The 24,951-nt window shown below is 35.7% G+C and overlaps 1 protein-coding gene across 1 annotated transcript; it reads right to left on the reverse strand.

Moving 5' to 3' along the window:
• Positions 1 to 12,142: 12,142 nt before the first annotated feature.
• Positions 12,143 to 14,780, reverse strand: LOC113922376 (nuclear fragile X mental retardation-interacting protein 2-like). Its single transcript, XM_035729309.1, has 2 exons — positions 14,714 to 14,780; positions 12,143 to 14,091 (listed from the first exon to the last, which is right to left on the reverse strand). Exons 1-2 carry the CDS (start codon positions 14,778 to 14,780, stop codon positions 12,281 to 12,283), a joined length of 1,878 nt encoding a protein of 625 aa, XP_035585202.1. The 3' UTR covers positions 12,143 to 12,280.
• Between the last annotated feature and the right edge of the window lie 10,171 nt (positions 14,781 to 24,951).

Genomic DNA, 24,951 nt, shown 5'->3' on the forward strand with positions numbered 1-24,951 from the left:
AGCATGTGGCTTTAGTTCCTCCTTTCTTTTTGAAAGGTGGTTTGTCAATGAACTGAAATCGGTGGGACAGGATTAAGGCACTTAAATAGACCTGCCTTCCAAGCAAAACTATTTTGCGGAATAAACTGGTTATCCTTGCTAAATCTTTCAATAGCATTGCAGTACTCTATTTCTACCATATGAAGTTTACCGCTTTTATTACCATTATAAAAATTCTATTTATGGAGTTATTCCATCTCCTTTTCTTCAGGAATCAGAGTTTGATTTGAAAGTATGCCAGTGATGGGGTGTCTGCGTGGTTCAATCTGTTAAGCAACCAACTCTCAATTTCAGCTCAGGTCATGATCTCGGGGTAATGAGATCAAGCCCCATGTCGGGCTCCACGCCGGGCATGGAGCTTGCTTGAGATTCTCCCTCTCCCTCTCCCCCTCCCCACACTCTCTTTCTCTCCCTCTAAAAAACTAAAGACAAAAACAAAACAAAAGTATGCCACTGATGATTTGTAAACTCAAATTGGGATTCAATTTTGGATCATGCAGGAATGACTCCCAGATATCTTTAGTAATAATATTCTAATCTAACTTGTGTGCCCTGAAAAGATGAGAGATGTTCCCCTTTTTAATCCATTGGGAAAGACCTATTTTTCAAACTTTCACTTCTTATTTTGTTATTGAAAAACAGTTCCATACCTGTCCATATTAATATATAGTTGTTTGAAAAGATGGACTTTTCCTAAATTGAATTATCTTCTCATTGAGCAGGCTGCCACTAAACTTGATTGTGGTTCTTAAGGTGTGTTCAAGAGAAATAATCTAAAGACAGATTCTAAAATTATCTCCATACAAAATCATGTACTATCTTTCTTAAACAAAAATTGCAATGGCCAGTCTAGCTCTCTTGGCTTCCTTTACTCTTTTTTTTTTTTTTTTTTTTTCCCCTTTAGAGTAGGGAAGAGAGAGGGGATGGGAGGGGCAGAGGGAGAGGGAAAGGGAGAATCTCAAGCAGGCTCCATGCTCAGCGCAGAGCCTGATTCAGGGCTCAGTTTCGCAACCCTGAGATCATGACCTGACTCAAAATCAAGAGTCAGATGCTCAACCAACTGAAACACTCAGGTGCCCCTCCTTTACCCTTATTCAGCCATTTCCTTTTCCTTTTGCCTTCATATTGAGTTTCATCATGTCCTTGGATCAACTGTGTTCTTAGTACCTGTAAGGAGATCTTTTCAATATTGACCAGGCTTAAAAAATAAAGTAAAAATCAACATGTCTTCTCTTAATACCAGGAAGCGGACCTGGGACACAGGGTTCCCACCTTACCAGTCCTGCCCCAAAACTCCATCTGCAGCCTGAGGTCCACTCCTTGCTCCATTTCTTCCTAGAATTGGATGCTCCTGGCACTCTGTGTACCTGCTCATAAGCTGGTTTGTCTTTGTTGTGCTTTTTTGCCTTCTGGGACATATAGCTGTTCTTTCTTATTAAACTCTAACACATCAACTGCTGGTATGAATCACCAGGTCATCTGTCATATTTTTCTGGATATGAGCAGCTAAACTGGACTTCATATCTGGCTCACCCTCGTAAAAATCACTATTTTCTTAATACTTGACTCCACTTACCTGACCTATCCCATCCCTTACAGAGCTTTAAAATACATTTCTAAAAAACACTGAATCAAGTGTTTTTATTGAATTTTCCAGATAATGACTACTTTTCCATTTTAATATGTAAATCTACTGCTGACAACATGGATGTTATGAACAACCTCTAGAATGTGTATTAAGGGATGGGTTTCATCCAATATTTATTCAGAAATACATGAGTATCACCATGTACTAGCTACTAGAGCTACACAGGGATAGGACAATGTCTCTGCTTTTAGGGGACTTTGTAGAGTAATACAGACAACATGCTATCAAAATAAATTAACGTATGTAGGAATTAAGAAACAAAACAAATGAACATGGGGGGTGGAAAGAGAGAAGCAAACCATAAAACATAATCTTAACTATAGAGAACAAACTAGGTGGCTGGAGGGCAGGTGGGCAGGGAATGGGCTAGATGGCTGATGGTTATTAAGGAGAGTGCTTGTGATGGCACTGGGTGTTATATGTAAGTGATGAATCACTAAACTCTACTCCTGAAACTAATATTACACTGTATGTTAACTAACTGGAATTCAAATAAAAACTTGAAACTGAAAAAAAACCAAAAACCTTCAAGCTTACAATGATTCTGAACAAAAAATAAATTAACATGATGATCTTTGAGTAATTTTAATACTATAAAGTAATAAATCAGAGAAATATGAAAGAAATTGCTAAATGTTAGCAGTCAACAAAGGCTTGAATGATGAGAAGTCACTAGCTCCAGGACAATCTGGGAAGAGTGTTCTAAGAGAGAGAACAGCAAATGCAACATTTTAGAAGGAAAGGTTTAAAAAGTTAGATCACAGGGTGCCTGGATGTCACAGTCAGTTGAGCATCCGACTCTTGGTTTAGGCTCAGGTCATTGAGCCCTGTGTTGGGCTCCATGCTCAGTGCAGAGTCTGCTTGAGTTTCTCTCTCCTTTTCCTTCTGCCCCTCCCCACTTCTCTTTCTCTCTCTCAAATAAATAAATCTTTAAAAAAGTTAGATCACAGGTAACATGAAGAAAGTTGTATTTTAGAAGGAGGAAATTGACATTAAAGTAGATTCTTTGATAAAGCATAATTCTGGAAAAGAGCCTAAGGTTACATTAACATGAAATATCATTAATAACACTAAATACACTTTCTTCTAATAACAGCAAAGAAATATAGAAGTTTACAGACTCAATCAGAATAATTATTGCTCTCCAGATTATATTCAGACTCCTAAAGGTCCCTGGAAAAAGTTTATTGGTTATTTCATTTATGTTTTCTCTTCTTTTTACTCTATAATTATTTCCAGAAAAAATGGACACAACTCCTCTAAAATATAGGCTGGAGTAGTATAGTTTAGATGGACTAGGCTTCCATCTCAACAATTGCACATTAAAGGTTATATACCTGAGGATAAACATGACGAAAGAGAAAGCACCTGATGCAAACTGTAGAGGTCCTCTGCTTTCTTTGGTGTAACCACAAAAGTGTAGAAAGAAATGACTTAAGTTTGTAGGCATGAAACATGGTCATCATCTTTCAACTCTAACTTACTACCTTGAAGATACTGTACACTTATACCAATGAACAAGATACTCCGATATTATCGTTGAAAGATCACTGAGAGAAATGTTTAAATCTAAACTGAACACTCTGTCATGGGGGAAGGAGTTTGTAAATAGTGGTGGCAGCTGGAATATTTTAAAATATGGACTGCAAACAACAAATTGTTCTTTCTGTCTTTGATCATGGCTAACTTAAATTTAGGAATAGCATTAAAAGGCATTATATTAGTTTTCGGTACAATGGGTTAGGCAAACAAATCTAAGTTCAATTTCAACCTTTGCCACTTCTATCTTTCTAACCATCTATCCATCTTTCATTCTATTGTAAATGTTCAGTGCTGATCATGATCAAGAAAATCTAATTTAAACCCTTTATTTCACAAAGAAGAGTTTAGTGACTGGACTAAGGTCACAAGCCTAGAGCAATGACAGCAATCCATAGCCCTATTTGCCCTCTTCACATCTATCAAATAAAATTGATGACTGCCCCCCATTAGCCCATCAAGAATATGCTAGGAAATTAGTATTTTTCTATTACTTCATTTCTTTTTTGATACCACTTTTAAAATTTTTGCCTTATTAATAATTACTGACTATAAAACAAGAGTCCTCTTCTTAAAAATTATCACTATCTTCTGGGAATTGGGAGGACCGTTAATTCATCAGTTTTAAAACGAGTTGCTCCTTAGCAACCTCAAAAGGTATAACTGAGGTTTGGGTTAGGTATATATGGATGTATGTATTTGCTTTTTGTTGTAATTATGAACTATGTCTCAAAAATATTTTATTCATTTTAGTTCTTAGGGTAATTATTCTCATCAGTTCACAAATTGCTATCATAATTTGTCCTCATTGGCACCTGAGTTCTTTTGTCATAATTTAGTAATTTAAGAGATTTCTTGTTTTGTTGTAACGTCAAGATATTCTGAGCTCTTCCTGAACATTTCTGTCCCCACTTAATCAGCCATTTCTTCATAGTGTCTTATTTCCTTTCAGTGGAAAATACAATTTAAAGACCACAATTTATTTGCCATAATGTGCTCATTGCTACTGAGTTGGTCATTGTTTCCAGGCTTTTTAGTAATTAAATCTAGGAAATATGTACTTCAGTATTTTGACTTATGGGTATATATTTTTGGTTATATTTGATAACATAGTTTTCAACCATTTTAATAGCTATTTTCTAAAAACTGCTCAGCATTTACTTAGCTTGCCTTCATTATAGAACTTAAAACCGGAATCCATATTGAAGTTAAATTCTTCCAACCACTTCATGTACTATAAGAAATGCCATAAAATCCCATGTGCTCATTTCTTATTAGGGAATAGTTGGAAAATTCCCCAAGGTATGCCTAGGAGTGCTTATTATAATAAATTCTAGTAAATCTTAATAGTTGAATCAGAGCCTGGATCTAATCAAGCATAATGCTTTCATTGAGGATTTTACTCTAAGTCTTCTTGTCGGAACATCTTGGGTTAAAAAGACTATGATTGCAGGATAGATGGAGTATTACCCAGAATATATTAGTTGTACCCTATGTCCCCAGTTATTTTATTTCCCATATGAAATAGCTTTTCCTGACATGGTTTACCTGAGTCTGTAGCTATGGAGTCACATGCATATGAAGAAATTTATTTATAAAACTTGTCACTAAAATAGTATCTCAGATTTTTTATTCTTCACTCTATATATAGAGTACTTATGCAGAGAAACAAAGAGGATGGGGAAAACTGAAGGAGATGGAGCTCTCCTAGGAAGTATGGAAAATTAAATGTGTAAAAGATTTAAGTGATTATATCACTCAGTGTTTCTAATACCTTGTTATACATAGGAGCATCCAGGGAGCTTAATAAATAAAAATCTTTGCCTGGGTTATCCTTTCACAGAGTCTTTTATTTGATTTGGAGTAAGATAGGGTATTTTTTAAAGTTCTTCAGATAAATCTAATGTGTATCCAGAGCTAAGAACCAGTGATGTACTCCAAGCTCCTCATAAGATAATTTAAGCCAAAGAAGTATAGTGTGAAGAACATACATCTGGTTAATAAGAGCCAACTTTATGCACAGGCCAATAAACATCATATATTATGTGCCTGCATGGCATGTCACCTTTTGTTCCTTTTTCAGTTTCTCTGCTGGGTAAGCTAACGCTATTTTTGTTCTTTTTGTATTACTGCTCATGTAGAGTCATCATGTGTACTAGATATCTATGCAATAAGTAAGGAGACATTTCCAGTAGGAAACAATAGACTGAACTTGGCGGCAGTTCTTTGGCTGATTTCCACTGGCAGCCCTTCTTATCTGGCTCTGTGTTGGCAAGGTTGAGCATAGAGCAGGTTTAGAGATAAGCAGCTTCTACTAATCAGGCTGTTCCTTACACTTGACACTGTAGGTGCATCACACTGATAAAAGGTTTTATTTTATACTTCTCAGTCTTCTTTGCATCTCCTAGAAATATATTAGCTTCTGTTAACTTACTGCAAGTAATAATAACCAAAAGAAATGACAATCTGCCAGAAATTATGGCATTCTCAGGAGGGATTTTCACAATTTACAAGAGCAAAAAATAGCCTAAATGTGCTCATTTATTATGGGTTTTTTGGGGTCTTTTTTATTCTTTCTTGCTCTTCTTAAATACTTGAATACTGGATGTTATAAAGCACAGGGCATATATTCGTCATCTTGCTAAACTGAAATATATACACTACAATATACTGAAATACGTTTTACTAAGAAGTCACTTAATTTCACCAAACCTGTATCCTGATAGTTTTCCAGAATTATACAGAGAATTATTAAACATATTATGTCTAACTGAATCCCCATGGCTTAAGTCCAAGACTTTGATTTTCATTTAATTGAAGTAAAGAGCTGGCAAGTCTCTTCTTTAAAACCAGAAGTGGTGTTTTCATTAGATAATATGGTCTGGACAACAAAACTCAAATTTTATGAGTAATTACATTAAAAATGATTATGATTTGAGATCAGTTTGTACAATAGGCAAGAGAAACCATTTACTAAAACCAAGGTTATCATTTGTACTGAACTTAAGGTTTATCTCAATCTTTTCTAGAAATCACTGTTTCTCTAATGCAATGGTTCTTACAAAGTCTAATTACCTATAAATCACCTGAGGATCTTAAAGTCTTCTTCTAATTTAGTACTTTTAGACTGAGTCTTGAGATTTGACAATTCTAGAAGTTGCCAAGTGCTTCCTGAGCTGCTTATACATGGCACTTTCAGAAACATAGGACTTTCTTGAGTAGGACGTTACTAGGATGCAGACAGGTCACAAGTCAAAGATAAATCGTTTTCACTATCAAAATACAGTCAAATATTCCAACTTGTCTTTTTCAACACTTTCTCAAGTTACCTATATGTATTGGGAGCTTGTGGCATCTTTATTTAAAAAAACAAATCAACTATATAAGTGATACCTGAAAAAGGTAGCAAAACTGGAACAACCATTTAATAGCTATGACTTTCTCTTTGTCTTTTTTGTATTGAGATATAATTGACATGTAACATTATGATAGTTTTAGGGGTACAACATAGTGATTCAATATATGTATATATTATAAAATGATCCCCACAATAAGTCTACTTAAAATCTGTCACCACACAGATTTTTTCCCTTGTGATGAGAACTTTTTTTTTAAAGATTTTATTTATTTATTTGACAGAGAGAGACACAGCAAGAGAGGGAACACAAGCAGGGGGAGTGTAGGGGGGAGAAGCAGGCTTCCCACAGAGCAGAGAGCCCGATACAGGGCTTGATCCCAGGACCCCGGGATCATGACCTGAGCCGAAGGCAGATGCTTAACGACTGAGCCACCCAGGCGCCACTTGAGAACTTGTAAGATTTACTCTCTAAGCAACTTCCAAATATACAAACAGTATTATTAACCATAGTCACCCACATTACACCCCTAGGACTGACTTATTTTATAACTAAAATTTATACCTTTTGCTATCTTCACCCATTTCACTCAACACCTACGCCCCACATTTGGCAACACCAAACCGCTCTTTGTTTCTGTGAGTTTTTTGTTTTGTTTTTCAGATTCCGCATATAAGTGAGATCTTAGAGTATTTGTCTTTCTCTGTCTGAAATGGGTTTTTGTCTGCCATGTCTTTTTAAAAGATAGGAAACAGCCTATAGTAACTTTTCCTCTTTCAGCTTTATGATTAGAATATTTTCTATGCTATAATAATCTATAAATTTGCTAAGTGAAGTGAAAAGGTTTATGTCAATATTTTACATGCATTTACAGTACATTAAAAAAAGTTCAGACCATATCTATATATATATATAACTCAGGAACAAAAGATTGATCTACACTGCTTTTCCAGACCAGAGAGTGAAAATATATGGCACCTTTTTTTTTTTAAAGATTTTATTTATTTATTTGAGAGAGAAAGAGAGAGAATGAGAGAGAGAGAGCATGAGGGGGGGAGGGTTAGAGGGAGAAGCAGACTCCCTGCCGAGCAGAGAGCCTGATGTGGGACTCGATCCTGGGACTCCAGGATCATGACCTGAGCCAAAGGCAGTCGCTTAACCTACTGAGCCACCCAGGCGCCCCTTGACACCATTTTTTCTTGACTACAAACCAGGATCTCTCTAAAACCATATTTATTTTCCCAAATCCAGTACTATTTTATTTTTTTAAAGATTTTATTTTTATTTGAGAGAGAGAAAGCATGAGCAGTGGGGAGGGGCAGAGGGAAAAGGAGAAGCAGACTCCCTGCCAAGCAGGGAGCCTGATGCGGGGCTTGATCCCAGGACCCTGAGATCATGACATGAGCCAAAGGCAGATGCTTAACCAGCTAAGCCACCCAGGCACCCCTCAAATCCAATACTATGTTAGTGCATTTAACCCCTCAAGTTGTTTCTAGAAACAAATAATGTGCCAGAGAGAGGAAAAGTAAGAGATTTATGTTTCTTTTCTCTCCCATCCATCTCCCTCTCTTCATCCATCCCTTCTCCTCCTCCTCCACACACACACACACACACACACACACACACACACACACACACGCTTTGAACATACATGGTTTGCTTCCTAAACAAAGTTTCTGTTCACTTTAACTGCATTTTTTCCTAAATAACCCTTCAACATTTTGAGAGATGGATATTTGGAAATGACTGAAATTACCTGTGGAAAGAAAGTTGAACCCAATTTATTATGGATGATGCTCAGGCTAATAATAAAGTATTTCCAGTGAGGAAAGTAGTAACAGTAAACATGTTCCAATGGTCTCATGGATACATGTGATCATAAGTTAAAGTCCAAAAAGGAAAAAGGCTCAATCTATATGCCAAGTCCTTTATATAACACATAAATTTTACAGAAGTAATTAGATTTTGTGTTTTTTAATAAATAAAAAGAACATTACAGTTGAAATTATGCTCCAACTACATTTAGTTGGATCTAATTAAAGTAATGATCATCTATCAATGTGAAACTAGGAACTTTTTATTAGATTAATAGGTTTATTTTCCAAGCAAATAATACTATGAGATTTCATGCAAACCAATATTATCTGTACCAATAAATCCCAAAGAAGTTGATTTCCTAAAATAATGTTAAATATTTTATTTACTTGGAAAAAAACCATTATGGATGTATTTTCTATATCGGGCAAATCAAAAGAACTTAAAAGAATAAGGAAAGTTATTCACATTTTTAATCTCTGAAAATATCTGCCAAATTTTCATAATGTGATATAACGTGCTTGACTGAAAGACAAAATTCCAGGCTTCAGGCCTTAGGCTCCTCTATAGTGTTAAGCATTTGGATTTGTAACCTAATAATGATAATCATGAATTAAAAAATAATATATCTCAATAACTATTACTTCAGTTTATCTTAATATGTGAAGGTATAATCCTTATTTTAAAAAATAAATTTCTCAGACCCATGGAAGTTTCTTTAAGATAGTATCTTAAAATGAGGAAATCTTTTTTTGTTTTGTTTTGTTTTTCCTCAATGGCAGAATGCTGGCTTCATTCTGCACTCTCATAGTGTGAGATGCATACTGATTTGCAGTGCCTGGGAACTTGAAAGACTAAACACACGGTAAGTGAGCAGAGATATACTTACTTTAGTATAAATCTTCACTTTGAATAAATATCATGGGTTTCACATTTCAGAACAGCACAGAATATATATGAAATGAGATTACTTTAAAACATTTAATATTTGAGGGAAATTCAAAATTCATTACCTTTTATCACAAAAAACTGAATGGAAATAATATGATAAAAAAGAAAATCATAAGCGTAAAAAAAGACTTTTGTATTTTAATTATCACTGCATTTTTTTGGTATTCCTTATATTTTATTATTTTGTGACAAGGAAAACTGTCACTTATACTAACAGTATAAATGCACAGACAGAATAAAATACTATATATTTCCAAGTAAGTAACTATGAACAAGAGAAGATATTTACTTGGCTTAGTAAATCTTCTCATAAACAATGGTAAGAATTATAAAGCCATAAACAAAAACTGAGAAGTGTCCTATTAACACACACACAACAACAACAACAACAAAAACCTAGTGTAGTTATCCAGGATAACAACTTCAATAAGATCTTTTTTATGGAATATACCTTTGAGCTAATACAATTTAATAGGTTCCAGTGTGCCTGGGTGGCTCAGTTGGTTAAGCGGCTGCCTTCAGCTCAGGTCATGATCCCAGGGCTCCCTGCTCAGCGGGGAGCCTGCTTCTCCCTTTCCCTCTGCCCCTTCCCACCTCCAACCCTGCTCGCGTGTGTACTTTCTCTGTAGTAAAAAATAAAATCTTAAAAAAAATAAAATAAGTTCCACTTACAACAAAGCATTTGTAAAAGTACTGTGGAGTTTAAAACAAAATAACTATCTGATCTCTTTTTTTTTAACTTTTTGAAAATTTTTATTTAAAAAAAAACACAAAAACACAGACTTCTTTCACTTCAGTATGTGGTATGTTGCATTTTCCAGTTTGTTCAATGCTTTAAAGCTCAAGGATGCCTCTGCTTTCAATTGCACATGGGCCTGAAGCATCCTAGCTTTTGGCAAGCAGGCAGGAGACTCAACAAAAATCAAAATAGGAACAAGGCAGACTAAATGCAGGGCACATCTGTAAACATATTATACATTTGAAAATTACAGTATCAGTAAAAGTGATACAGTTTACAGGTGAAATGAAACTATCTGGAACTGGCCTACCACAAGTTTCTGAACCTGGACTAATACAATAAGTTATTATATATATATATAATGTATAAAAAGTTTTGTTTACATCAAGTGGAATTGGCAATCCATGCTTATACTTTTAAAATCTAAGCAGGGCAGAAATCCAGACTAAAGATATTTTCTCTACTCTATGTTGAGTCCAACAGCTTCGTTCACAAACTACTTGTTAAAAGTCTCAAATAATCAACAAAACAAGAAAACTCATCCATACTACAATCGCTCAAAACTGGACATTTCTTAAGCAAAGGGTTTGAGCAAAAGTAGGTGTACCTTCTCCCCCAAACACCCCAGGGGATCCAGTCTACTTTTATTAGAAGAATAAACCTCTCTATATAATGCCCTGCTATTTTAACCTGTATTTGACATACATGGATATACTAATTTCTGTGTGTGTGATGTGATGCTATGTCAGGCCAGAGAACTTGTTTTTATGCCACTAACATCACCCAATCTTAAATTGGACCCTTAGTTTCTGCACACACACAAAAAAATTTATTTTAGCATGCTATATACAAGCTGCAGTGCAACAGGATGGCAATGTGATGATAAGACAGGGCTAATGCTCTTCTCTGCCCAAAAGAAAATTTCCAGAATTTCACATTATTTTCCTTAAAAAACCCATTTTGCTCTAGTAATAAAATATATTTATTAAGATATAATTAGAAGCTAATAAGCTCAGAAGTATAGTTTGCATGAAAACACACCTTCTATAGTCAGGGTTTATTACCTCCTCACTGGCTAAAAACATGAAAAGTTTTATAGTTTTCATGGAAAATTTTCTTCCCCTTTTAGATATTTCTGAGAAATTAAAAGAGAATTTACAGAAAGGTACAGAAGTTTCTCTTTAGATGTTCAATGAAGAACAAGGAAAACAGCACATTTAGTGTTAGTGACAGAGAGCAAGTCTGGAGCACCTACAGTTGAAAAGCAGAATATATTTTTGCTCCCACTTATACAATTACATTAAAATATGGGCAAAGGAATATTTTTCCATATTAAATATCTAAAGCCAATTGTTTGTTCTGTAACTTTTCCTTAAATGACACTCATGGATTCTTCACTTGTTAAAGTCCAGTATGTAACCAAAGCCAAGTGAACTATGTACCACCATTCCAGAATTGTAGAACTTCAATGCCCTCCCCTATTCCCACCCCACAAAAAATAAAAGGAAAAGAAAGAAAATATTTCCCCAACACCCCACAGAGGCTGCTTAACTCCTGGCAAGACATGCAAATCATATTCGCTAAAAAAAAAAAAAAAAAGAAAAAAGAAAAAAATACACCCCTGCAAACTTCAAGGCATTTATCCAGCATTCTCGCAGGGCTCAAAAGTATAACCAAAAGATCAAGGGAGGAGTGGGGGAAAATGGTGAATCATTCTGGGTTCCCCGTGATTAGTGTATCACTTTAGTCACAGAACAAGATACAGAGATCTTTTAAGTGGATTTGCCTTTCTAGTGGGTCATTTGTTGCCCAAGTTGATGACAGCAGGAACTTTAGAACCACGCTTGTTAATAAGTCTGTATTCATTAATCACTTGCATTCACACTTAAAAACAAAAACTAACAAAAGAAAAAAGAAAAAAAAACTATTCAGTACCAGAGATTAAATAACCATGTGTAGTCTCTTGAAATAAATTTGATTCCTTAAGAAGTCTAATTACTTTCAGTTGCCTTTTTTTTTAAATAACTATATATATATATATGTATATATATATATATATTTGTATATATTATCCTGTGATTCTACTTATGGTTCCTCTGCTGCGTTGAAGATCTAGGAGCATAAAAGCCTTGTGTCCCCCATGAACGGTGGCTCTAATGCTGCAGAAAGGTTACAAATAGGCAGTCTGGTCCTTCATTGATCTGGACTATCCATGGCTTCATTGTAAGTGATTATCCTTTTGGGATCTTGCTTCTGCAAATTCCAAACAGATTCCATTTCTTTAGTGTGATATACAATAGCAGCCCTCAGGTCAAAAGAACCCCAGCTATCATTTCTTTCTAGGCCTCTCTGGTATCTCTGTTCTTTGGCGGAGCCTAACAAAGTGTTCGTAGGAGACGCCAGAGGATTTTGATTTTCTATCTCATAGTCCTTTGAGAAAAACACTAAAGCACCTTGACTACTGGTGTCTGCTTTTTGCAGGTCACCTATATGACTGGGTTCCAAGGATAAGGCTCCACTCTCACTAGTAGTCCCAGATTTTAGAATGCTACCCAGAACTTGAGGACTAGTCCGTTTTTCCAGCTCATAAGCCTTGGGAAACACAGGATGCTCAGTTCCTGAGGGGATTATTTCAGCACCCTGTGAAACCAAAGTGGCAGGATATTCCCCTTGAAATGTCACCTCCATCACTTTATGATCTGATGACTTCCCAATAACAGTCTCAGGGCCAGCACTGGGCTCATTTATAAATGATAAACCCCACTGATTCTGGAAGATATCCCCCAGGTTTTGCTGATCTGTCTGAGAGGGTAGATCCACTTGTGCCGTGCTCAACAGCACAGTTTGCATATTTGAAGGATAGATAAAAAGGCTAGATTTAATTTGTTCAACAGCTGCTGAAGTCAGACTCATGTACTGGAGAACTGAATCAGTCCCAGAAGAGATGGGTGTTAGAGTATTAGCAGCAGTAGTTAGCAGTGGCTGACCCCCTGGAGAATACACACTTGCATCAGTCCCTGCTAAAACAGGCCCATTAGAAAAGTTGGCCGAAGAAACAGATTTCAGCGCTGACATAGGGACCTGGGATAACCGACTTGAAGACTGGGTCTGAGTTTCCCCAGTAGATGATGAAGAGGATGAAGATGAAGATGGCGACACAGAAGAATTCTGTACAGTTTTGTTGAGGTTTTCCTTAACTTTGCTTGCATAACTTATTTTAGGAACTATTTTAGCACTGCTATTGTCCACTGGAAAAACTGGTGGTGGTTTAAATAGGGTCCATGAGTCCTCTTTGGAGGTAACAGCAGAAGCATGCTTTCCTTTGGGCCGATCATCAGACTTTTTGCTGCTCACACCAGGTTTAGTATCAGAGCTTTTCTGCAGCATATCACCCACAGTAGGTTTTCCTCGATTTGTTCCTCCAGGCCCAGCTTCATATTTCCAAATGGGCTTCGAACCATCTACTCGATTTCCCTTTTGTTCACTGTAGTCAGGCTTGAAAGTTTCAAGTCCCTGTTTTAAGGTTGGGACACTGGTCTCTTGTTGCATTATTTTGTCCTGAACTAAATTAAGGTTTTCACAACCCTTGGCACTATTACGCCTAGCTTTCCTTTTTTTGGGAGTGGTAGATCCACTCTCAGATCCACTACCATCGTTATCTGCTCCTTTGCCCATATAACCATTAGTAATATAGCCAGAATTAGTTGTTACAACACCATTTGGAATTGCTACTGTATCGGTCTTGTCTACAGACTGGTTCTCTCCAGATTTATTTTCATAAGATTTCCCATTCTTTTTGTCCATACTATTTTTCTGAATGAAATTCCTGGTTTTAATTCCTGCTTTCCCAAAGGTGCTGGCCTTTACAGTCTGCTTCAGATTAGTGTCTACAATTTGTTGGTTGCCATTGAGGACCCTGGAAATAGGGTTGGTAGCTTCATCAGAACGCAGGCTCTTTAAAGGTATTTCTCTTTCTCCAGCATTACCATTTAGTTCACCATAGCCTCAAATGGACTCTGCAAAACTTCGGTCCTGATAAATCTAGCTTTTGGATTAGAAATCGGAATTACTGAACACATTTGGCCCTCTCTTGCGCCCTCTTCCTCGCCTCGCCGCTTGCAAAAGGGTCTCGCGACACCACCAAAGTCGGGATTCGCTAGGCCTTCTTGAGATACACCCCGAAGGCTTTTGGGGGGGAGCTATGGACACCCCAAATCAGGGCTACCAAATTAAGGTTCCTCCGGGGCCTCGGGAAGGTAAATGGGAAAGGAATAATGAGGCTGGACTTCCAAGGCCGACCCTCTGGGTCTCCCTCCAGCCCGGGCGGGGGCCGGGATATCTGATCTCTTTTTATTTGATATATAAAATGAAATAGAAAGGATGAACTGGATATGTTATTGTGTTCATGGATATTCAACTCATGCTTGCTACCCACAGGGGAATTCAAACTATAAGGTAAGGAGAATAATTCTTAAGTTACAGCACTAGCATTATGCATCTAAAATAGTGTTTCCTCTTTCAAAATAGTCATCTTGCTTTTCTAAAACATTTTTAATTATTCCACTAAAATTGTCTTCTGTGCCACAAAAACAATTCTATGAATAGACTGAGGACAGAAAAACTTACCTGTGAGACTGAACTCAGTTTTATGATAATAGTTGAACATAATGAAGATAATGCTAAGCTCAAGCATAGCATTATCATTGAGGGCCAAATATAAGGTGTAATGGAAAGGCTGAGGAACTTTTATTTTTATTTTTTTTAAAGATTTATCTTTTTTATTTGAGAGAGAGGAGGGGCAGGGCAGAGAAGCTGGAAAGGAAGAAAGAATCTCCAGCAAATTCCTCACAGAGTGGGGAGCTGGAGAAAAGGCTTCACCCCATGATCCTGAGATTGTGACTTAAGCTGAAACCAAGAGTCGAGGCTTAACCAAATGAGCCACCCAGGCACCCTAAGGCTGAAGAATTTTTAAATGTGGAGTAGAAACTAGTTCTGAAAGCACTTCCAAACAGTGTTAGGAAACATCCATCAGAGGAAGCACTACAAGAATATTAAGTTGCTTCCCAAATGTCTTCCTTAGTTGATATCACTAATGGGGATATACATGTTCTGGACATCACATTTTAAAAGTGAGAACCACTTGTATCATTTAGAATCCCACAGAAGTATGTGCATTTAGAATAATTAAGATTTTCCTTTCTCTTGGAGAGACTAGAACTAAATTTACATGGAAAGTATAAAAAAATGGGAAAAATGGAGATAGACAATTATGGCTAGCCTTACTACCTACCTCCTAATATTTCTTTTCAGGACAATACAAAACAATATCATAGAGAAGTAATTCTATGTGGAAAATATATTCTCAGCATATATGGAAGAAAGAGAATAACACACTTCAAATTAATGCTGAGCAAAAAAGAGAAAAGAATACGAAACCCTGGCCTCAACCTTTTGGTTCACAACCTTGGCCTTTCCCCCAGGTGAAATTCACAAATGGTCCCTGAACAAGGAGGGAGGGCAGGGAAAGAATGAAGAAAGAGGCCGGCCACCCCGGACTGGTAGGTGGAAGGTTTAGTAAGCAAAGAAATTTAGGAGGCTTGTCTTGGACAGCAGCAAGACAGTAGTTCTTTGCACCTATTCACCTGAATCTTAAAATGTTATATAGAAGCCTTACTGGGGTTCAATCACTGCAACATCCAGACAGTCTCAACAACACCTTGCTCTTTCAAGGCTCCAATTGCCTGGACCAGCTTACGAGTCAACTGGTGGTCATGTCCTCTCCATGACCTTCTTCAACACAACCTCATGCTGTCAGGAGTTTTTATCTAGCAACAGTAGAGAAAAAAAAAGTAGGGCAGGGAGGCAGATGAGGAAAGGTATGGTAAGGGCCCAAGTGTGATCAGACACCACCACCAGAAAGATTAAGTCCATTCTAAATCTGAAAATACTAAAAATGTAACCATACACATGAGAATACAAGCTACAAGGAGTAAACCTTAAACCACAGTCGATTCTAAGGGGCAGTTATATAATTTAAAGGGAAGGGCATAATTTTTTTAAAAAATATTTTATTTACTTGTCAGAGAGCGAGAGAGAGAGAGAGAGCACAAGCAGGGGAGCAGCAGAGGGAGAGGGAGAAGCAGACTCCCCACTGGGCAGGGAGCCCAATGCGGGACTCAATCCCAGGACACTGAGATCATAACCTGAGCTGAAGGCAGATGCTTAGCCATCTGAGCCACCCAGCTGTCCCAGAGCCAGATGCAAGTTAAAGGTTAGTCTTCAAAACACACAGATTCTAGGGAGGAAAAAGACAAAAATAAAAGGAGAAGCATCCTTTAGAACGGGAGTAGGAAAGGAACAAGAAGAAATAAGGACAAATTTTAAGATCCTGCAAGACAAAATAAATCCATAAAATAAGGCTTACAATCACAGCCATACCACCACCAAAACAAACAAACAAGAAAAACTCTGACAGAAAAGGTACCTACCATTAAACTAGAAATTTTGTGAAATGCTTGGAAATGTTGAAAATGAACATTAGGAAAATAAATTCATACACAGTAATTGCATAAATTCAGCAAACAATTTCATACAATTGAAGAACGTCACAGTTCTAAAAAAAATCCACATCCCTCACCAAAAAACAATAAAAGTCCATGAAATGAGAAAATTTAAGTCAAAACTACAAAGAGAATTAAATGTACTTGAGCAAGCACTTAATGACACGAGATCACCTTGAATCAGAAATTTACAAATTACAAAGAGAAATGGATAAAAATCTGGAAGAAAGGAAATGGTTGGAATGAACTCAGCAAAGAAATATAAAAAAGACAAAATTGGCTTAGAAATAAATAAAAATTAGAAGATACCTGAAGCAGAAAAGAGTCAATAATAAAGGGCATCAAAAAAGCCAGAAAACCAAGGAAACAAAGTGACATAAATAAGTAAAAATGATTAGAAAGGAGTAGAAACAGAAGTGACAGTAGCATTAGAAGTAGTGAAAATGCGCAGAATTATATTTATAGTATTAGAGTCCCTTGAAGAAGTAAAATAAAACAATGAAATAGAGTGATTATGTAAAATTATAATCTAAGAAAACTAGTAATAGAAAAGACCTGAATCTATCATTAAACTTTCACTGGGTACCTAAAAACACAATTAACCTAAAATGATCAACCCTAAGACTTATCAGAGTAAAACTTCAATTTCAAAGGTGAAGAATAACTCTACTAAGCCTGCAGGAAAAGAGTTTTCAAATAATTAACAAAGGCAAAATATTTTGTAGGCCTTTTAACCTAACTTATAGGATTTCTTGCTTCAGCACCAACATGGAAAGGGCCTGAAGTCATCTCTCCAGGACTTACAAGAAAAAAAAAAAAAAAGCTTAATAAAGTTAATGACTGTTCTTAAACCCAACAGAAAACTGAAGTTTCAGGACAAAATGTCATGCCCACGTATGGAGAGATGGCAAATCCAGAAAGAAACAGGCAAAATCGACTTACTTGGAACAGAAAGTGATGGAGTCATAAATTGTTTGGAACACATAAATAGTAATTTCAATAAATCACTGGTGTCTGAGAGTGGATTAGCATAACAATGAGAGACTTCAATGAGTCAGTCACAAATGGGAACCTCCATAGTTTTGTGAGTGTTAAGAAACCCCACCAGGGTCTCATGGTAAAGATCTGATAAAGCTCTTCTCCTGGTTCTGACCCCCACAGCAACAGAAATTCAGTATATCAACATGGATTACAGCTGAAAGTTTTAAGATACTGACTTTCTGAGGAAGAATACTTTGTGAAACCCAAAGTTGATAGTGAATGCAAAAACAAACTTACCTACAGGAATATGAACCTATGGTATGGTATCCCCAGTTACAGCAAGCATTAAACACAGCTCTAATACTATCCAGATAAACAAAGTTCCTATTACCCAACATAACATGTGGCTTTCAATAAAAAAATCACGAGGCATGCTAAAAGGCAAAGAAAAAACAGTCTGAAGAGACAAAGCAAGCATCAGTACCAGATTCAGATGTGATACAAATACTGAAATTACCAGGGGGAAATTTCATATCACCATGACTAATATGCTAAGGATTCTAAAGGAAAAGCTAGACAACTTGAAAAACCAATGGGTAACTTAAGTAGAGACATGAAAAATACTATTCATACTATTTATAGGGATAAAAAAGAATGAGTACTCAAACCATGCAAATGCCTGAACATTGAATCCATATTGCTAAATGAGAGAAGCTAATCTGAAAATGTCATATACTGTTTGATTTCGGTTATACAATATTCTAGAAAAAGCAAAACTGCAGAGATGGTAAACAGATCAGTTGTTACCACTAGTATGGGAGGAGAGGAAGAAAACTGAACAGGTACGGTTCAGGTTTTTGGGGGTTTGGGGTTTTTGTTGTTTTTTGTTTTTCTAGTGTGATGAAATTATTTCCTCTGATACTGTTAGTGGTGGATACATGACACTATACATTTGTCAAGACACACAGAAAGTTAAATCACCAAAAATGGACCATGATTTACACAAATTTAAAAAAAATAAAATCATTTGGGAGATTATAAGATCCTAGAATAGAACGCAGAATATGACAAACAATGTAACTATATTACAAATATGTGAAACAACTTCACTGAGCGGAGAGGTGGAAAGCCATTAACCTAAATAACTTTGTAAATAAGTGGAGTCTGCAAGAGTAAAGGCAAAATAAACTGTACATAAGCACTGCACTCTACTTGATAAAACTGTTTTCCACATGGATACAGGTTAACAATTTTTTACCAATATGCACAATTCAAGCAACAAAATAAATAAAATAGTATTGGAATATACTCCAAAGTATATAATCCACTTCCATGAGTCTATACAAATATACATAAAATATTGAATACATAAATGTAGGAAATACACAAATCTATGCAGAATGATTATAAATAATTTATGTAGATAGTCTCCCCATGAAATGCAGTTTAACTTTCCACTTCTTAAGTGTGGACTGCATATAGTGAGTTCTTCAAAGAGTACAGTATGGAGGGGTAAAACAAAAACAAAAACAAAACCAGTTACTTTATGGTGGAGAAACCTGATAAACACCACCTCAGACCATTGATCAAGTTTTACATCAGCAGGGATTCATCATGTGGGTAGTAACCATGATATGATATGCTGAAATCAATATTTTACCTCTGTGGTGTTCCTCCTAAGAGCACCTACCCGAAGTCCAAGCATGTAGAAAACATCAGAAAAACCCAAACTGAGGGTTGTTAAATCATCAAAAACAAGGAAAATATGAGGAACTGTCAAAAGCCAAGAAAAGCCTTAGCGATAGAATGTAATGTGACATCTTGAATGGCATCCTGAACAGTAAAAGGATATTAGATAAAAACTAAAGAAATCTGAATAATAAATGGACTTTAGTTAATACTAATATATCAATATTGGGTCATTAATTTTGACCATGCTAAAGTTAGATATTAATAGCAGAAGTTGTATATGGAGAACATGAGAACTCTCTGTGCCTCATCATTTTCTGTAAATCTTAATTTACAATCTTATTTGATGGGGAAACACTATATACATTACAACTGAGATCAGGAATAAGGAAAGGATGACCACTATCTCCACTACTATTCAACATTACACTACAGATATTTGCCATTACAATTAGAAAAAAAAACTATTCCATACATAATGTATAAAGAAGAATTAAAACTATCTGTATTTTCACATATGCACTAGAGATATTTGCCATTACAATTAGAAAAAAAAATCTATTCCATACATAATGTGTAAAGAAGAATTAAAACTATCTGTATTTTCACATATGCACTAGAGATATTTGCCATTACAATTAGAAAAAAATAATCTATTCTGTACATAAAAATGTGTAAAAAAGAACTAAAACTATCTGTATTTTCACATATCAAATCTTAAAAACCCTAGTTAATTAATAATAAAATAAAATGAGTTATTTCAGTAACATAGCAAGAAACAAATTAGCATTCAAACAAAACTTAACAGCCTTCGCACAAACAAGAGTAAGCAGTTAAAGGACATAATGGTAGAGAAAAATATTTATAATGGCAAAAAAACAAGGATTAAATACTTAGGAATAAACAAACAAAAATGTACAAACCAATATGAAGGAAATTTTACAACTGAACAACTACAACTAAAAAGCATAAAATTAGACTCAAAGAAATTGAAAAGCATTTCCCTGCTTGTGCATAGAATGACTCAGCATTATATAATTTCAGTTCTCCCTAATTTATAAATACAATGCAATCCTAATAAAAGGATCAACAAGATTTTTGAGGAATTAGACATGTTGATACTAAAGTTTGCCTAGAAAACTAAGCATGAATATATATATATAGCCAGAAAAACACTGAGGAAAATAAACACTCAGTAGAACTAGTTCTTCCAGATATTAAAATGTACTATAAAGTCACTAATTAAGACAATGTGGTATTGATACATGAATAGACAGAAAGACCAGAAACACTGATTAGAAAGCCCATTAGCAGACCAAAATATATGTGGAAATTCATACATAGGATAAATATGGTTTATCAAGTCACTGGGTCAGAGCCAAATGTTTTCTAGGTGGTATGGAAGAACCAGGTAATTACTTGGAAACAAATCAAATTAGATCCATACATCACACTATACACAAGAATAAGCTCAAAATAGATTGGCGATCTAAAGGTTAAAAGCCTACAAGTACTTAGAATATATAGATTTACTGAATTACTATGTTGTATACCTGAAACTAATGTCACAGGTATCAACTATACTTCAATAAACAACAAAAACATACAAATACAAACATACAAAGAAAAAATGGGTTAAGTCTTTAACCTTGTGGGTAGGGAAAGATTTTCTACCTGTAACAAATATAAATTAACAACTTTGGTGTGTGTGTGTGTGTGTGTGTGTGTGCATGTTTGTGTGTGTGTGTGTGTGTGTGTGTGAGGTATCCTGCATGGTTTAAAAAATCATTAATACATTAAAAAGACAGTAACTGGCAATAATTAGGGAAAATATTTACTATACATATTACATATAAAAATATAACATATATAAGTTATATATGGAAGACCAAGGGTAATATCCCTTATATGTAAAGTACATTAAAAATTAGTGACAAAGACCAAAACTGCACTTAAAAGTGGGAAAAACATAGACAATTCAAATAAGAAATAAAAATGACCTTCAGACAAAATAAATTCACTCAGAATTAGAGAAATACAAATTAACATTAATAACATCATTTGTCATCTATCGAACTGTCAAAGATCAAAAAAATTCTGTGACACTGGTGAAATAGCCACTCTAATACACTAATGTTTGAAATATAAACCGGTAAAACTCTTTTAGACTAGAATTTTTCAAGGCCTAACAAAACCACATATGCTCTTACTGTTTCACCCAGATCCTCACTTTGAGAAACCTATCCTGAAGACACATCTCCATCTGTATGAAAATAGATGTATATGAAGTTATTATTTGCAACACTGTTTCTGATTGCAAAATATTAGAAATAACCTGTCTGATCATGCAAAAGAAAGTGGTTGAATCAATACTGTCACATCAACAAAATGGAATTCTAAGAAGCTGTTAAAAAAAAAAAAAGAGGGATAGTTCTGTCAATTTAAATATGAAGTGTTTTCCAGGATATTTTGTTGTTATGCGCTGAATTGTGTTCCCTAAAATTCATATGCTGAACTCCCACTATTTTAGAATGTGACTGTATTTGGAAATAGGGTCTTTAAAGAGTTAAGTTAAAATGAGGTCATCAGGGTGGGCCCTAATCCAATATGATTAGTCCTAGTAAGAGGAAATTAGGACAGAAGTACACACAGAGATGATCATGGGCAGTCACAGAGAAAAGATAAATATTTACAAATTCAGGAAAGAGGTCTCAGAAGAAACCAACCCTGTCAACGCCTTTATCTTGGACTTCTAGCCTCCAGAATTGTGAAAAAATAAATTTCTGTTATTTAAGCCACCCAGTGTGTGTACTTTGCTTTGGCAGCCCCACAAATTAATATAACTGTTAAATGAAAAAGAACATGCCATCCTTCATGTAAGGAAGAAGAGGACATAAGAAAATGCACATTTATCTTCTTACCTTTGCAAGAAAAGTGCACGGAAAATAAGCCAGAAAATAAAAATTGTTGGTTATTTAGAGGGTCTGAGGGGAAAGGACTGGAAAGAAGAGAGAAACAGGATGGGGTGGCAGGGACTGAGAAACAGTGACACTTCTCTTAGTATGCATTTTTGTTTAGCCATGATTGTTAATATTTCTAGTACAGTTTCACAAACCCTCAAGAAATTAAACAAAACAAATGAGAACCGAAGGGGCAAAGTGGAACAAAAACAATAACAAATGAACTGAACTGTATCACAGATGAATAAATAACTACACTGAGTAAGAAAGGAGCTAATATTTTACTTTGGAAAACAGTGTCTTGACTAGATACTGTAAGGCTAAAGACAAAAGGAACTGTCCAGAAATACTAAATTTTATTAGTGAATTGGTTTTTCACATAGGTATGGTTTAACAATTCTGAAATGCCTTTATGTATTTATTAGAATTGACAATATAAGGATATATATTGTATATAATGAACTTAATTTTCCATGTTTAGAGAAAGAAGTTACAAAAGAAAGGGAGGAGGCTAGAATAAACTTATGTTACTGGATTGGAAACAAAGATATCAATATAAATTCATGTTTTTAAATATAGAGAGAAATACAGAAGTAAATATCTATGTGTATATTTGGCTAGATTAATATAGTGTATTTCCTAGTTCTGTCTGCTGAAAGAGTCTAGCTGCAATGCCACTCCAGCAGCAATAAACACTCAACAGCAACCACATCTGGCTTTTTAAACACAATTATCTAATAAAAAGATTCAGGGCTCTTAATTGTAGCATCTATCTATAGACCTTATATATAGCAATTATTACTATGATATTTTCCTAAAGATGACATTTTTAGTTCCTTCTTTCATTCTACATGTATTAATTGGAATTTTTCTGTAAAAATGCATACCCTCATTCCAACTATGAGAAAGTAACAGACAAATCCAAAATGAGGGACATTTTACCAAATAAATAACCAGTATTCTCAAAGTGCCAATATCATAAAACATTAAAAAAAAAAAAAACTGAAAACTGTCACAGATTAAAGAAGGTAAAAAGACAAGACTACTAAATATAATGGGGGATCCTGGATCCCAGAACATAAAAAGAGAATTGGTGGAAAACTGGTAAAATCTGAATAATGTCTATAGTTTAATTAATAATATTGTGCTAATGTTACTTTTTACATTTTAATCATTTTCCTATGGTTATGTAACATGTTAATATTAGGTGAAGCTAGTGATGGGTATGCATGAATTCTCTGTTCAACTTTTGCAAGCATTTTGTAAGTCAAAAAGTATTTTGAAACCAGAAAAAAGGCTAAATTGGTCTCTGAGGACAGAGATTTAAGGTAATAGTTCATCTTTCACATGAACTAGAAAACTCATTGAGAATCTTCACTACAAACAAGCAGAGTAAAAAAAATCATGTTATGTACTGTGTTGGAGAAATAATTATGATGATTAGACTGTGGTGGGTTAAAAGGTATATTATAATTATCTTTAAATATTTGAAGTGCTGACCAATGATAATTGTTTTGAACTAGTCTATTCAATAATGCCTCCAAGGAAGTGTTGGTGGTTTTAAAGCCCATAATTCCAATAAGATTCTCACTATTCATTGATATAGTCAATCTATTTTATGAAACTTATTGGATGTTCTAGGAACTCATGGCATCCAGTCCTCATTCAATTTATGAGGCAGGAAATGAAATCCTTTACAGAAGTTCTGGAACCAACACTAACTCTAAATCCTTTTTAAAGGAAAAAGTTTATAATAAGACTTTTCATTAACAGTGTACTACCTTGTGAATTTTTTGTTGTCCAAAAATATATAGGGATTTCTGAGTTATGTGAGAGGTTGGACTCAATGACATTAAATCTCTTTCCAGCTAGATTTACTTACTAATCTTAGAGTATGTGCTAAAGGGGCAGAGATCTATAGACTTCTCCAAAAGCAAGGGAGCTGGCAGGCACCATTTCTCTCCTCTATCCTCCAACCTAGACACAAGGACATGTGTGGGAACCAGCACAGAACTAACACTCTCCACCTAACTTGCTAACATTGCATGCCTTACCACTGTACTCTCCTGTGGCTCTACCTCCTCCAATATTCCCTTGGCTAAGCCCATTCAAATAAAGTGCCACAAGCCTGGAAGTATGTAAGCAGCCCCAACAGGGGCTAGCACCACTCCAGAGTGACTCCTGTTCTGCGGAGAGGGGAAGATAACCCCACACACCTATTTGACTGTGGTCTCACAGTGGGCTGGGGCAGACATCTGGTCTGAATGCAGGCCCCATCCACCAATAAAAGCTTCTCAGGGGACAGCACAGGGAGAGCGCCCTGCAGTTCAGTGCTACTCTATCTCTGGCAAAGGTGTGGTGTGACTCAACTCAAGCCTAAGGTGGACCCAGACTGGCCCACTAACAACACAGGGACCAAACCCTACTCCCAACAAGCAAAGACAGACATTGCAGATGACTGAAATAAAGGAAAAAGTGGCTCAGCCACAACAGTAGGGTATACACAACACACATAGATACTCCTGAAGCACCAGTTCTGGTGAACAAGGCACTATAGAACCTCTTCTCAACAAGGCCACTATTTTCAAGAGCAGGAGATGTAGCTGACTTTCTGAACATGTAGAAATAGACACAGAATTAGACAAAATGAGGAGACAGAGGAATACGTTCCAAA

Source organism: Zalophus californianus, chromosome 9 (assembly GCF_009762305.2).
Source record: "Zalophus californianus isolate mZalCal1 chromosome 9, mZalCal1.pri.v2, whole genome shotgun sequence".
In the NCBI taxonomy this organism is placed as follows: Eukaryota; Metazoa; Chordata; class Mammalia; order Carnivora; family Otariidae; genus Zalophus; species Zalophus californianus.